The 12,779-nt window shown below is 37.9% G+C and overlaps 1 protein-coding gene across 16 annotated transcripts in view; it reads left to right on the top strand.

Moving 5' to 3' along the window:
- The window catches only part of UNC80 (unc-80 homolog, NALCN channel complex subunit), a 228,264-nt gene that overhangs the window by 113,483 nt on the left and 102,002 nt on the right, over positions 1 to 12,779 (top strand). For 12 of the 16 annotated variants that reach the window (XM_082691601.1, XM_082691598.1, XM_082691597.1 and 9 more), the window contains exons 26-28: positions 3,536 to 3,701; positions 8,885 to 9,088; positions 11,092 to 11,192. In XM_082691601.1, coding sequence (XP_082547727.1) covers positions 3,536 to 3,701; positions 8,885 to 9,088; positions 11,092 to 11,192 — 471 coding nt within the window. The remainder of the gene's footprint in view (positions 1 to 3,535; positions 3,702 to 8,884; positions 9,089 to 11,091; positions 11,193 to 12,779) is intronic. The other 4 variants (XM_082691594.1, XM_082691593.1, XM_082691592.1 and 1 more) reach the window with 1 other exon arrangement.

Raw genomic sequence — 12,779 nt, 5'->3', positions numbered from 1 at the left:
TCAGGGATGTAAACTTTCTATCAAGAGAAAAAGTCTTTCTGGCAGAAATTGCCGTAACACTCTTTCGAAAAGGGTGAAATTTCTGTTTGAAAAATGTCCTAGTTACAACCAAAATGTAGAAAAGAAAGCAAAAGAACCAAAAGTACAATAATTTAAACAAAAGTTAATTAGTTTAACCATAGTTGTTTCTTGGATAGGGTCAGGAAATCTCTGGAGGCCACTCACTGGATTGGTTGGGGGACAGAGGTAAAAGAAAAGGCAAAATGATATTGAAAGATTTTAAAAGTTGATAAAAAAATAATTTTACCAACACAAAATTTTTTTCCCAGACCCCTAGATGTCACTTAAATAATGTGCTTTTTTTTTTTTAAGAACTTCTGGTAATATATTTATTCAATGTTTTCATAAACCATACTAATAATATATTTTTAAAAGGAAAAAGCATTTTACAGGATTTATAATCTAAAATAACATAATAATCAAATCTTTTTTAAAATATTAACTTCCAAACTTGAGAACAATAAAGAAATAACAGAGATAATTTTGTTCATAAAATTGCTGGTCTATTCAAATGTTTACCAATTGAATTAGTAAAATCAATAACCAGTGGCTAAACAACTTGAATTAAAACAAATAATTCCGATCCAATGGATAGATGAGTCTACAATAATAAACCTTGAGGAAGTCTGTCATCTACATTCATTCATTAGAGAAAGCAACATATTGGATCCTTGGGTGAAAGACTGTGCTGTGACTATACCAAATATGCTGATGGACTTAAACAAATCAGCTTATAAAAAAATATATTGCTGCATTCCAAATATTCCTAAAGTTAAAAAATTAGAAGCACACGATTTACATATACCAAGACTAACTGATGCATATTTATTGGGAGGAAGACTATGAACAAAAGGTAGTGGGATGCCGGGTGGCTCAGTGGGTTGGACGACTGCCTTCGGCTCAGGTCATGATCCCGGAGTCCCGAGATCAAGTCCCACATTGGGCTCCCAGCTCCACGGGAAGTTTGCTTCTCCCTCTGACCTTCTCCTCGCTCATGTTCTCTCTCACTGTCTCTCTCTCAAATAAATAAATAAGATCCTTTAAAAAAAAAAAAGTGGTATCATAGTTAAGAGAAGAGGGGGGAATACAGAGATAAATATATTGAAACAGGAGAACCAACACCTAAAAAATTACCTCCTGGTGTGAAATGTAAGAGTGGCCCTGAGAAGGAGGCAGAAGGGCCATGGTTGACCAAAGAAGCTGCTGGAAAAAACTGAAGAATCTTTCTATAAGAAGGCACATTTGAATATAGCTTTGAAAGAGAGATGGGATTTTGGCTAATGGATAAAAGAAGACATTAGAAGAGATAGTGACTTTTGAGAATCATAGTTGTTACATTATTTTTTATCCCAAGTAAGAAATTTATATAATTAAGTTTGGTTAACAAAATACAAAGTATTTTAGGTTTTCTACTTTTTTCTAAAAGGAATTAATTTCAGGGGAACAATTGTATTCCTAGAATATTTTTTGACAATGGTAAATGCATTCCATTTATTTTCAAGATGTGATCTAATTTTCTGGTACCAAAGTATAATGTCTCTTCTTAATTAAAAGGAAAAGAAGAAACACTGTGTAAAGTTTATAAAGTTTCATTTGTTAGGGGCACCTGGGTGGCACCATTGGTTAAGTGTCGGATTCCTGGTTTGGGTTTAAGTCATGATCTTAGGGTTGTGAGATTGAGCCCTACATCAGGGTCTGCACTTAGCACAGAGTCTGCTTGGGATTCTTTCTCCCTCTCCATCTAACCCTCCTGCTTGTGTTCTTTCTCTCTCTCTCTCTGTCCAAGAAATAAATCTTTTTTTTAAAGTTTCATTTATTAATAACAATTAAAAACATAAAATTTCTATCTTGGTACAAAATGAACTTTTAAAAAATGTTTTTGTTTTCCATATCTATATGAATCTGAGGACTTTGATCATATTTAGGAAAAATGCTCTATAGAAATAAAATCAGCATTTTATATATTTTTCCTTTATCAAGTCCTCTAAAATTTTTTTTACAGATTTACAGATATGATCTTCTGATTGAATAAATCTGCATTCACAGAATTAGGTCAGTTTTCAATTTGGGGCCTCATTGACCAAACTCCAACCAAACATGTCCCCTCTCCAAGGCTTCCATTAGGGTATGGGTTCACATTGTTTATAAGCAGATAGTCATGGGACTCCTCTTGTACTTCTAGAAGGGAGGAAGCACTTCCTCCAATGCCTGGTCATATTTTGAGCCTCTGGACTTCACATATGAAACTTATTTTTTTTTTAATTGTGCTATGTTAGTCACCATACGCATATGAAACTTCTTAAGTCTGAGCTGCCCATTTCTACTTGTTTACTGAGCTACCTTTAAATACTCACAACAAGACTCCAATATCACTTCTTTACTCATTTTCTATTTATGCAGAAGTTTAGCTGCTTAAAACAGCAAAAACATGCTATCTTACAGTTCTAAAAATCAGAAGTCTGACAAGAGTTTCAGTGAGCTAGAGTCAAGGTATCAAGAAAGCTGTACTCCTTTCTGGGACACTAGAGAAGACTCTGTTTCCTTGCCTTTTTTTCCATCTTCTTGGGCAACCCACATTCCTTGGCTCATGGTCCCTTTTTCCATCTTCAAAGCCAGTAATTTGATATCTCTCTCATTCTTCTTCCATATTTATATCTTCCTTTGATCACAGTTTGGAAAAGCTTTCTGCTTTAAGAATCCGTATGATTAGGCTGGGCCCACTTGACTAATCCAGCAGAATTCCCATCTCAAGATCCTTAAGCTAAATCCACTTGCACACAGTCCCTATTGCAATGTGAAAGTAACATATTTACCCATTCCTAGGGTGAGGGCATGGACATCTTGGGGGCTGGAGGGACATTATTCTGCCTCCAAGTCTGATTTTTAAGCTTCTGTTCTGTCTCTCAGTAAGACTCAGTGTATGATCATTTAATAAACAGATAAATGCCAAAAATGCAGTTTAAACTGTGAATGAAGTGTTAAAAGGTGAGGAAGCTAATTCTAAACCTTATTTTTATTTTATTTAATTTATTTATTTGACAGAGAGAGATCCCAAGTAGGCAGAGAGGCAGGCAGAGAGGGAGGGAGAAGCAGGCTCCCCGCTGAGCAGAGAGTCCAATTCGGGGCTCAATCCCAGGACCCTAAGAACATGACCTGAGCCAAAGGCAGAGGTTTAACCCACCGAGCCACCCAGGCACCCTGAGGAAGCTAATTATAGATTTTAAACAAGGTGCATGCTTTTCAAAGATAAAACATGAGGAAAAGGGAAAATCAATGAGTTAGGGAAGATTTTTTTTTTAAATTCAAGAAGCATCTTTCATGGCCACAATGTGAAATTGGCATTATAGAAAGAGGAGTTCAGCTCTGTGCAAATTCAGCTGGGTGCAATTCAAAATGGAAGGAGGTTTTCCACAAGACCTACGCAGTGTTAAGGAGATGCCCACGTTCATGTACACCTTCCTCACTAACATTGCAGGACTTGGAGAGCTGTAGACTTCGTTTGGATCCTGAGTTGGACCGGCACAGATATGAGAGGAAGATCAGCTTTGCTGGGGTCCTGGATGAAAATGAAGACTCCAAAGATTCCCTCCACAGTAGTAGCCACACCCTCAAATCAGATGCAGGGGCCGAGGAGAAGAAAGGTATGGAAAAGCAAGAATTCTTTTCATGTTTCAGTGTCTCCGATAGGATATTTGGCTTGGGATCCACACTATAGATTTATATACCTAAAGAAGTCCAAAACTGTTGGCTACATACAGTACTGTTTCCGCTTAATGAGGTAGGAAACCTTGTTAGTTATGAGCTGGACACAACAGTCTGAAAAGTTTCTGGGTCTAATTCCAGCTCACCAACTCTCCATATCCCACTGATGCCATTGGTTACTTGTCAGATGAACCACTATTTCACATGCCAATAAGAAAGAAAAAATACTTCCCACTCAGCCCATATGCAATACCTTTTAATCATTTAGTCTGTGTTTCATTCTTACTGTAAGAGGACTTTCAGACTTAATTAGATGCAGATTTTAATTACCCATACATATCATTTTTGTGCAGCCAAAAGAAGGGAACATATAAATAGAATAAACTGGTGAAAGTTTTTCTAAATGATCTTCAATTCCAGGTTCGAATTTATTAATCACTTTTCAACTCAGCATTGTCAGTGTCCATGTTTTCCTCTAGAATAACGCCCTTTGTGCTGTTAGACTGTCTGTACTACGTCATTTCTTAAATGAATCTGTAAAATAAAGATGGAAATACTTGTATGAAGCTAGCCTACCCTCATACTCACTCACTGCTTTGAGAACATTGCCAAACACATCTGACTTACCACCTCGTACACTCCCTCACCCAATTTCCACTTGGCTCCTTGGAGCTAAGACACTGGCATCATTCTGTACATTTTGTTGCTGATGCTTTAGATGTTCACATGGACAGAAACAATAACAAATGTGTCACAACTGCTCTCTGGCACTAGTAACCCTAAGATGGCATCAATTTTAAGACAAATCTCAATTTCCAATGTGTTATAAATGTGAAAAAACTACATCTTACAATGGTAAGCTATAACAACCAGTTGTATGACCTTGTCCAAGTTACTTACCTTCTAAGCCACAGTTTTCTCCTCTTTCAAATTAGGTTAATGACATCTACAGTATTGTGATATTGGAAGCTTTCATTGAGATAATGTAAGCCAAGTATAAACATAGTACCTGGTTCACAGTACCTCCTAAAAATTGGTATAAAATAAAGAATTGTCGGCTCTGTCTCTATTTGTTTATATCATGAGCCTGTAGACTAGAACCCATGTGGAAAATTCGAAATATAAGTTAAAGATTACCAAGTTTTAAGTTGCTTTCAAGGACTCCTTAAAGTGTAAACTTCTCTATCTGATATGACTAGTTCTTAAATCCCACTGCCCTTCAATGTTTTTCTAATAAATTTTGATTATAAGAACTTAAGTACACTTGTTAATAGTCAAAGACAATTTAATGCATTTATGTATTTTCTGGTATCCTATAGAAAAGGACTCAATTAATGCTGGATAACTGAAAGAATGAATGATTCCAGGAAGGAATAGCCCTAGATAGAGAAAATATAAAATCTTTAAGATCTTCTAAGGAATGGATGTACACTGGAAAAATTTTTTAATATTTTAAGGTCAGATTGTTGTCATAATATTTTTAAAATGCAAATAATCATTCTATTGTATTGAATTCATAGTGAAACAAGAGCTTATTAGCCAAGTCTTAACAATTTCTGAGCATGAAGAATTGTCAAGTCAATATTTTTACAACTATTACTTTTTCAGATAACGTTAACTGTATATGAAAAAAATCACATTTTTAAACATATCCCAAGGGGATTTTTTTTGCCAATTCAAAGTTATTATGCTAATTATTGCTTAAAGTAGCTGAAATTAAAATTCCTAATACAGAGATGGTTAAACTTGAAGCAGAGTAAATCCTATACCATTTAAAAAAATAAAACATCAAATCAATTTTTAGGAACACTTTAATTTCATAACTATTACTTATGTAAATTTCCTTTGATGTTCAAAACACAAATGCTTAGTATATTTTCTCCTCATAGAACAGCTATGTTAATATATGAAAGTTGGTTAATAAATTAACAGAAAGGTGAAACTATAAATAAAATGAGAACATATTCATAAAATGTCCTTTATTGGTTGGCCAAAATCTTCTTGAAGATTCCTCAATATTCCTTAATCCTTTGATAAATTGATACCAGCTGCTAAAGCCAGGGGGACTCTCCTAAATGAGATTATTAAAATTTCATTTAAAATTTTATACCATCTGTTTTTATAAAAGCTAAAAATGTTATTCTTGAAATAAACAACCTGAGGACAATTCAGATTCTGCCAGGGAAAACAAATGTGAAATAATCCTTAAACTAAAAATGTCTGCCTAAAATCCCCAAGCAAGGTCTGCCACATCATTTTACCCACGTTCCAAAAACAAACTAAGACAGGTATTCCAAAATACAGACACCAAGATGTGTCGATTATTCAATGATCATCTGTCGAGCACCTGCTATATGCCAGGTCAGGTTCCCAAAGTCCATCGATGAACAGGAAGAAACATTTCCCACATATATTTTAGCTTTTATTAGCTAATAGTTCATGATAGTGAACTATTAGCTAATAGCTATTAAAGACTGGGCTTTCAAATAAAGACAAATGATAAGAAGCAGAACAAACGAATGTCAGAGAGTTGATAGTGACCTGGAATGGGAGGGATGTAGTCAGAGAAGGACCCCAAAAGTGGCAGTGAGCAGAGACCTAGATGGTCCCTAGAAGGGACCAGGCATGCCGAGTGCTGAGGGAGGAGTCTTCCAAGCAGACACAACAGTGAGAACTGGACTCTGATGCAGGAATGAGCATGGAGCATTCCAAGAAGGGCAAAGAGGCCAACGCACTGGCAGCAGAATGACGTGGAAGACCAGCAGGAAATGGGGTCAGATAGGTAGGCAAAGAGCAAATAGATAGGATCTGTAGCTACAGTTAGAAATTTAATTCTGTGTATGTCTGAGTGTTGTTGATGGGTTTTGACTAGAAAGGTGAGGTAATACACGTATTTATGATTTATGTATTGAAAAGGTGAGTCAAGCTGTGGGAGTAGGAGTAAGCAAGTGCTCTGAGGCAGTTAACACGAGTCTAGGGAATAAGTAATGGGGCTTTCAAAATCTTAGAAAATTTCGAAGCGTCGAACTAGCAGGACTTGCTAATGGAGACAATATGAGGTGAGAGAAAAGGGAAAAAGATGTTTTATCCAATTTAGATGTATTCGTTTCATGTTCATACTGTATTCATTTTTTGTATTTCATGTTGTCATGGAGGTAAAAGCTGACACTTAATGCTGGTTTTCAGGTTTTTAGGTGCAAAATCAAATCTGATTTCTAACTGCTGTGTCTTTTGTAAATAATCAATGTCATAATTCTGAACACTGATTTTAGCCCGGCAAGATATGTCCAATTATCTTTGGTAATAGAATAGGTTCTCAAAATCAAATTTCATTCAAGTCACATTAATTTGGGGTTACTTTCCCAAATTTTTATGGTTAAAGGTATCATAAAATCAGGCAAAGAGTAAAAGAGAGTATCTGTTCTTTTCTTTTAATTTTTTTTAATTTTTTATAAACATATAATGTATTTTTATCCCCAGGTGTATAGGTCTGTGAATCGCCAGGTTTACACACTTCATAGCACTCACCAAGAGAGTATCTGTTTAAAAAAAAGGAAAAAAGAAAAAAGAAGAAATCTCTCAAACTTTTTTTCTATTTCCCAATCTATCTAGACATGAGATTGCATTAGTAGTCCTTAAAAAAATGATAATATCCTATTTCAGATGTATATCAGGTAGGTCATTAAAGCCTCATCTAAGCCTAAAAATAATATTGAAAAATGCAGCAGCTGAATTTTGTGCTATAAGTAAAATGGAGCACGATAGTCTATAGTCTTTGTGGAATTTATCTGGCCGGGCTGCAAGAATTTCTATCCAGATGTAAAATTCTGTCCAGATGTGTTCAGGGAGCTCCCCAAGGCCTTCACCAGCTCCGTGGTGATGATTTTAAGCTTTCCCAATCACAAGAGTAAATCTGAGATTAAGCATTGCACATTACTCAACAGGAATCCTTTTGGGCTCCTTTATATGGCATTGAAAGTATACATTTAATTATCATCTTGTAGCACTGCACCACCTCTCTCAAATACTCTCCTATGAGTGAGAAACCCAGACTAAAATGCAATCTTCCTGATTGGAACTTTTAAAAATATTAATATCCACACCTTAAATAATTCACAAGAAGTCTTGTTCTGGTAAGAAGAGTATCTTATAAAAAAAATAATGGCCCCTTTTTTTTAATGACTAAGCTCTGAAAATTTTTTATATCCTGGCCTACCAAATCAATGTGTGACAATACCAAGTCTCCAAAGGAAGAGGATGTAGGAGTGTAAATGACTATGGGAAATAAAGATGCTTTTGGGAAAAAAAAAAAAGTAGGTTTCAAATTTAAACATGTTTCTTTTACCCTTTTATTTTCCTCACTGATGACTGTTTTTTCCAGAACACTAAAGATGAATAATGCATGTTCTTCATGGTACATATAGACTGTAAGGTTGGCTCAGGGTGTTGCAACATTTGGACTCACATCCCACCCAGCCTTTTGCCTGAAAGAAGGATGCTCTGACATCACTAGGTGCACTGAAAATGGAACTGTTTCACACTCATGTTCACCCAAAGCACACCAGTGAAAACAGATCCTTTAGTGCCATTGCTGAGGAGCTGAGCGGAACCCACTGCTGACTGTTGGAGAGAGAAGCGCCTCTTGTTTTTATTTCCTTAATGAGGTATTCCAAAATGAAGGGGTTTACAGGAAGGGGTTTGCATAATTCCCATAATTCTGCAAGTCCCATTTCAAAAGAAAGACAAAAACAAATGGTTTGTGGTTCTGTTGAATCAAGGAATGATGTCATATGAATGTACTAACAGTCCAAGATCATGCTGCTACAAGGGCACACTCATGCTTGTGAACCCTGGGCCGGAAAGAGAGCAGGTTGTTCCCAGCACTGATGAGCTATGTGTCCAAGAAAGAAGCTGTACCAGCCCTTCCTGGTGGACCCAGCATACTGCCTGCCTAACAAAGCTGCCCGGTGGGGGGCTGGGGAGAGGCTCCTTGTCCAGACATGCTGCTCATCCCGGCCAGCAGAGAGGAGGCTGTTCAGGGACAAGTTGGGGAGAGCTTGGATCTAACACTGGCTGGGGAAACCTAAGGGGGAAAAAGCCCTATTTTATTCTTTCGATACAGTTCCCAGCAGGAAGATCAGGATAGGAGGTTCCCGCCTGCTCCAGATTAAAGGAACCCGCAGTTTCCAGGTGAAGAAGGGGGGTTCCTTGTCCAGCATTCGCCGGGTCGGCAGCTTAAAGAGCAGCAAGTTACCACGGCAGGACTCAGAGTCCGAGGCTGAGGAGCTGCAGCTGTCCCAGAGCAGGGACACTGTCACTGACCTAGGTAACACAGAGGAGTGGGGTGCACAGGGACGTGGGGGGTAGGAAGACAGGGCCCGAGTCTCGAAAGGGCTGAAGCCCATTTTCTTACACATCAGGAGCTGAAGAACAGAGACACAGGCTAGACCACACATTCAGTCTGCAAACCGTACCATCCTTTAGAGCAGGGCTTAAAGGATGCTAGATGTTAGAGCTTAAACCTTAACACACACTCACGCACAGGTCATCTGCAATTTTGTCAAGATGCACATTCTAATTGGGCAAGGTCTGGGGTGGGAGCCTCTGAGAAGTTTTCTGGTGAAGCTAAAGCTGCTGTTTCAAGGGCCACAGTTTGAGGAGTGAGGAGAGAGAGTTTACATTAGGGAAAGAAAACAATGAAACAGCAAGACAGTTTTTTGAAATCCAGATGTTTGTGCATCCATTCTTGTGATGAGGGCCTTGAGAGCAAAATGTAGAAATTCCTGTGAGGGCAGCTAGCTAAAGGTCCTCTGTGTTCTAAAATCTCTTTCACAGTAAAATGAACAAAAGTCTCAGAGAGGAAAGATGGATGGTGAGACCTGACAGTGACCTTCGGGAAGTCAGTTAATGTCTCAAGGGTTGTTTTCTCCAACTATTCAGTGGGAATAATTCTATTTCTTCCTCGACTACCCTGAAAAGATGCTCTAAAGATGAATTAAGGGTTGATGATAAAGTATGTTAAGTACCTGAGGATGAACTCTGTATACTATCAAAGCATTGGAGGTGAAGGCTATCCCTGTAGGATCCAAAGAGACTCTTGAATCTCTAAGTGTTAGCCTGATGAGTCTGATGGTCATGTTACTAACAAGAAAAAGAGTATGAAAGTATGCCGACAGGACTCACCAGCTGCCTAGAATTTAGCTACCAGGGAGAAGTTAAAGTACATTTTCTTTGCCCTTCTGTGCCTGTGTGAGGAGCAAAATAGAAAAGTCTCCCTTCTTGGCAAATTGTTTCAGAAGTCAGTCAGTAAATGCAGATAAATTATCAATCAAGTCTACTGAAATAGAAGCTAAGTATATCTAATTAAAGAGAGTCTAAAATGGGAAGTATTTCTACACCTATCCACCCTCACCTTTGAAAATATCTAATTTATGCATTAGGTAAGGTTCAGGTTATTTTGGGAGAGAATAGAAAAAAAAAAACGTGACTTCTTTTGTTGCAGGTCTGAAGTTGTAAGAATGTCAACAGTTAGTTTTGGGGGAAAATATTTCAATTAATTATTTGAATTGGTTAGTTCAGCTTGACCAGATGAATCAAAATAGGCAGCCCAGAGGCATGGTTTTGTCACAGACATGACCAGGAAAACTTTTAGATTTGAGGGCAAAGCTTTCTTGTATGGTAGATAATGTAGTGAATTCCTGAGAAAGATGTCTCCAGACTTTTCCACAGAGAAGAGTTTAGACAAAAGGATTGTCGAGGATTGTCCACAATTGACCACAGTTGCTTATAAATTCCCTTAGTTGTTTTTTTTTTTTCTTTTTCTGAGAAAGCATCCTTTTTTTTTTTTTTTTTTTTTAATCTAGCTCTGATGGCGAACTTAGGGGGTTGTTGAGAGCATGACACTAGCCTTAGTCACAACAGCAGAAGAGACAGCAGTATGGTTATGGCCACTGCAAGTTGCTTGGTGTCCCTACTTAACTACACCTGCAAGGTCTGGGCAGTCTGAAGTGGATTTGGGCACACGTAATCGATAACTTGCTCATCTCAGCAATTCAAGGACTTGACTCTGTTTCTTCTTGGCTCCCATGTCTCAAAATGGAAGCCACCATAACAGAGATCATAAATGTCTTTGCAATTGCCTGTTCATCTGGTGGTAAAGGGAACAGCTCCTATTAACATTCCTCCACTAAAGTCAGTGCTATGCCCTGTTAACACACTGGGCCATGGTAGTCTGCCCTAGGATTCAAAAGCATGGGCAACTCTACCATACCAACATACACTCCAGGGAGACCAAACAATATAACCTTTCTTGGCATTTTTCTTTTAAAGAAGGGAGTCCTTGGAGTGCAAGTGAGCCCAGCATCGAGCCAGAGGGAATGAGTACTGCTGGCACAGAAGAAAATTACCACAGGAGCATGTCATGGCTTCATGTAAGTAGGAATCTCAGAAAGACCTGAGATCAATTTCTTTTGGCACTGAGAAAATCACTGGAGTGAGGACAAAAGAGTATACAAAAACCATCAATCCAATTTAGCCCCTAATAAAAACTGTAGGCAGGGCGCCTGGGTGGCTCAGTGGGCTGGGCCTCTGCCTTTGGCTCAGGTCATGATATTGGGGTCCTGGGATCAAATCCCACATCGCGCTCTCTACTCAGTGGGAGCCTGCCTCCCCCTCCCTCTCTGCCTGACTCTCTGACTACTTGTGATATCTCTCTCTCTGTCAAATAAATAAATAAATAATCTTAAAAAAGAAAGAAAGAAAGAAAGAAAGAAAGAAAGAAAGAAAGAAAGAAAGAAAGAAAGAAAGAGAAAGAGAGAAAGAAAAGCCATAGGCCTCTACTTCAGCTGAACCTCTGAATTCTCACAGGATTGGTATTCTGTTGGATTGTATTCAGTTTAAGATTAACTAGATGGCTTTGATGATATTGAGGTATGTGCCCTCTATCCCTACACTTTGAAGAGTTTTGATCAGGAAGGGATGCTGTACTTTGTCAAATGCTTTTTCAGCATCTATTGAGAGTATTTTCCTCTCATGACTGCCTTTGTTGTGTCCCACAGATTTTGAACCGTTGTATTTTCATTATCATTTGTTTCCATGATTTTTTTCAATTCTTCTTTAATTTCCTGGTTGACCCATTCATTCTTTAGAAGGATGCTGTTTAGTCTCCATGTATTTGGGTTCTTTCCAAACTTCCTTTTGTGGTTGAGTTCTAGCTTTAGAGCATTGTGGTCTGAAAATATGCAGGGAATGATCCCAATCTTTTGATACCGGTTAAATCCTGATTTAGGACCAAGGATGTAATCTATTCTGGAGAATGTTCCATGTGCACAGAGAAGAATGTGTATTCTGTTGCTTTGGGATGAAATGTTCTGAATATATCTGTGATGTCCATCTGGTCCAGTGTGTCGTTTAAGGCCTTTATTTCCTTGATGAACTTTTGCTTGGATGATCTGTCCATTTCAGTGAGGGGAATGTTAAAGTCCCCTACTATTATTGTATTATTGTTGATGTGTTTCTTTTATTTTGTTATTAATTGGTTTATATAGTTGGCTTCTCCCACATTGGGGGCATAGATATTTAAAATTGTTAGATCTTCTTGTTGGACAGACCCTTTGAGTATGATATAGTGTCCTTCCTCATCTCTTATTATAGTCTTTGTCTTAAAATCTAATTGATCTGATATAAGGATTGCCACTCCTGCTTTCTTCTGATGTCCATTAGCATGGTAAATTCTTTCCCACCCCCTCACTTTAAATCTGGAGGTGTCTTCGGGCTTAAAATGAGTTTCTTGTAGGCAACATATAGATGGGTTTTGTTTTTTTTTTTATCCATTCTGATACCCTGTGTCTTTTGACAGGGGCATTTAGCCCATTAACATTCAGGGTAACTATTGAGAGATATGAATTTAGGGCCATTGTATTGCCTGTAAGGTGACTGTTACTGTATATGGTCTCTGTTCCTTTCTGAACTACCACTTGTAGGCTCTCTCTTTGCTTAGAGGACCCCTTCAATATTTC

Source organism: Mustela nivalis (genome assembly GCF_964662115.1).
Source record: "Mustela nivalis genome assembly, chromosome: 11".
Taxonomy (NCBI): domain Eukaryota; kingdom Metazoa; phylum Chordata; class Mammalia; order Carnivora; family Mustelidae; genus Mustela; species Mustela nivalis.
This window is presented reverse-complemented; position numbering and strand designations above follow the sequence as displayed.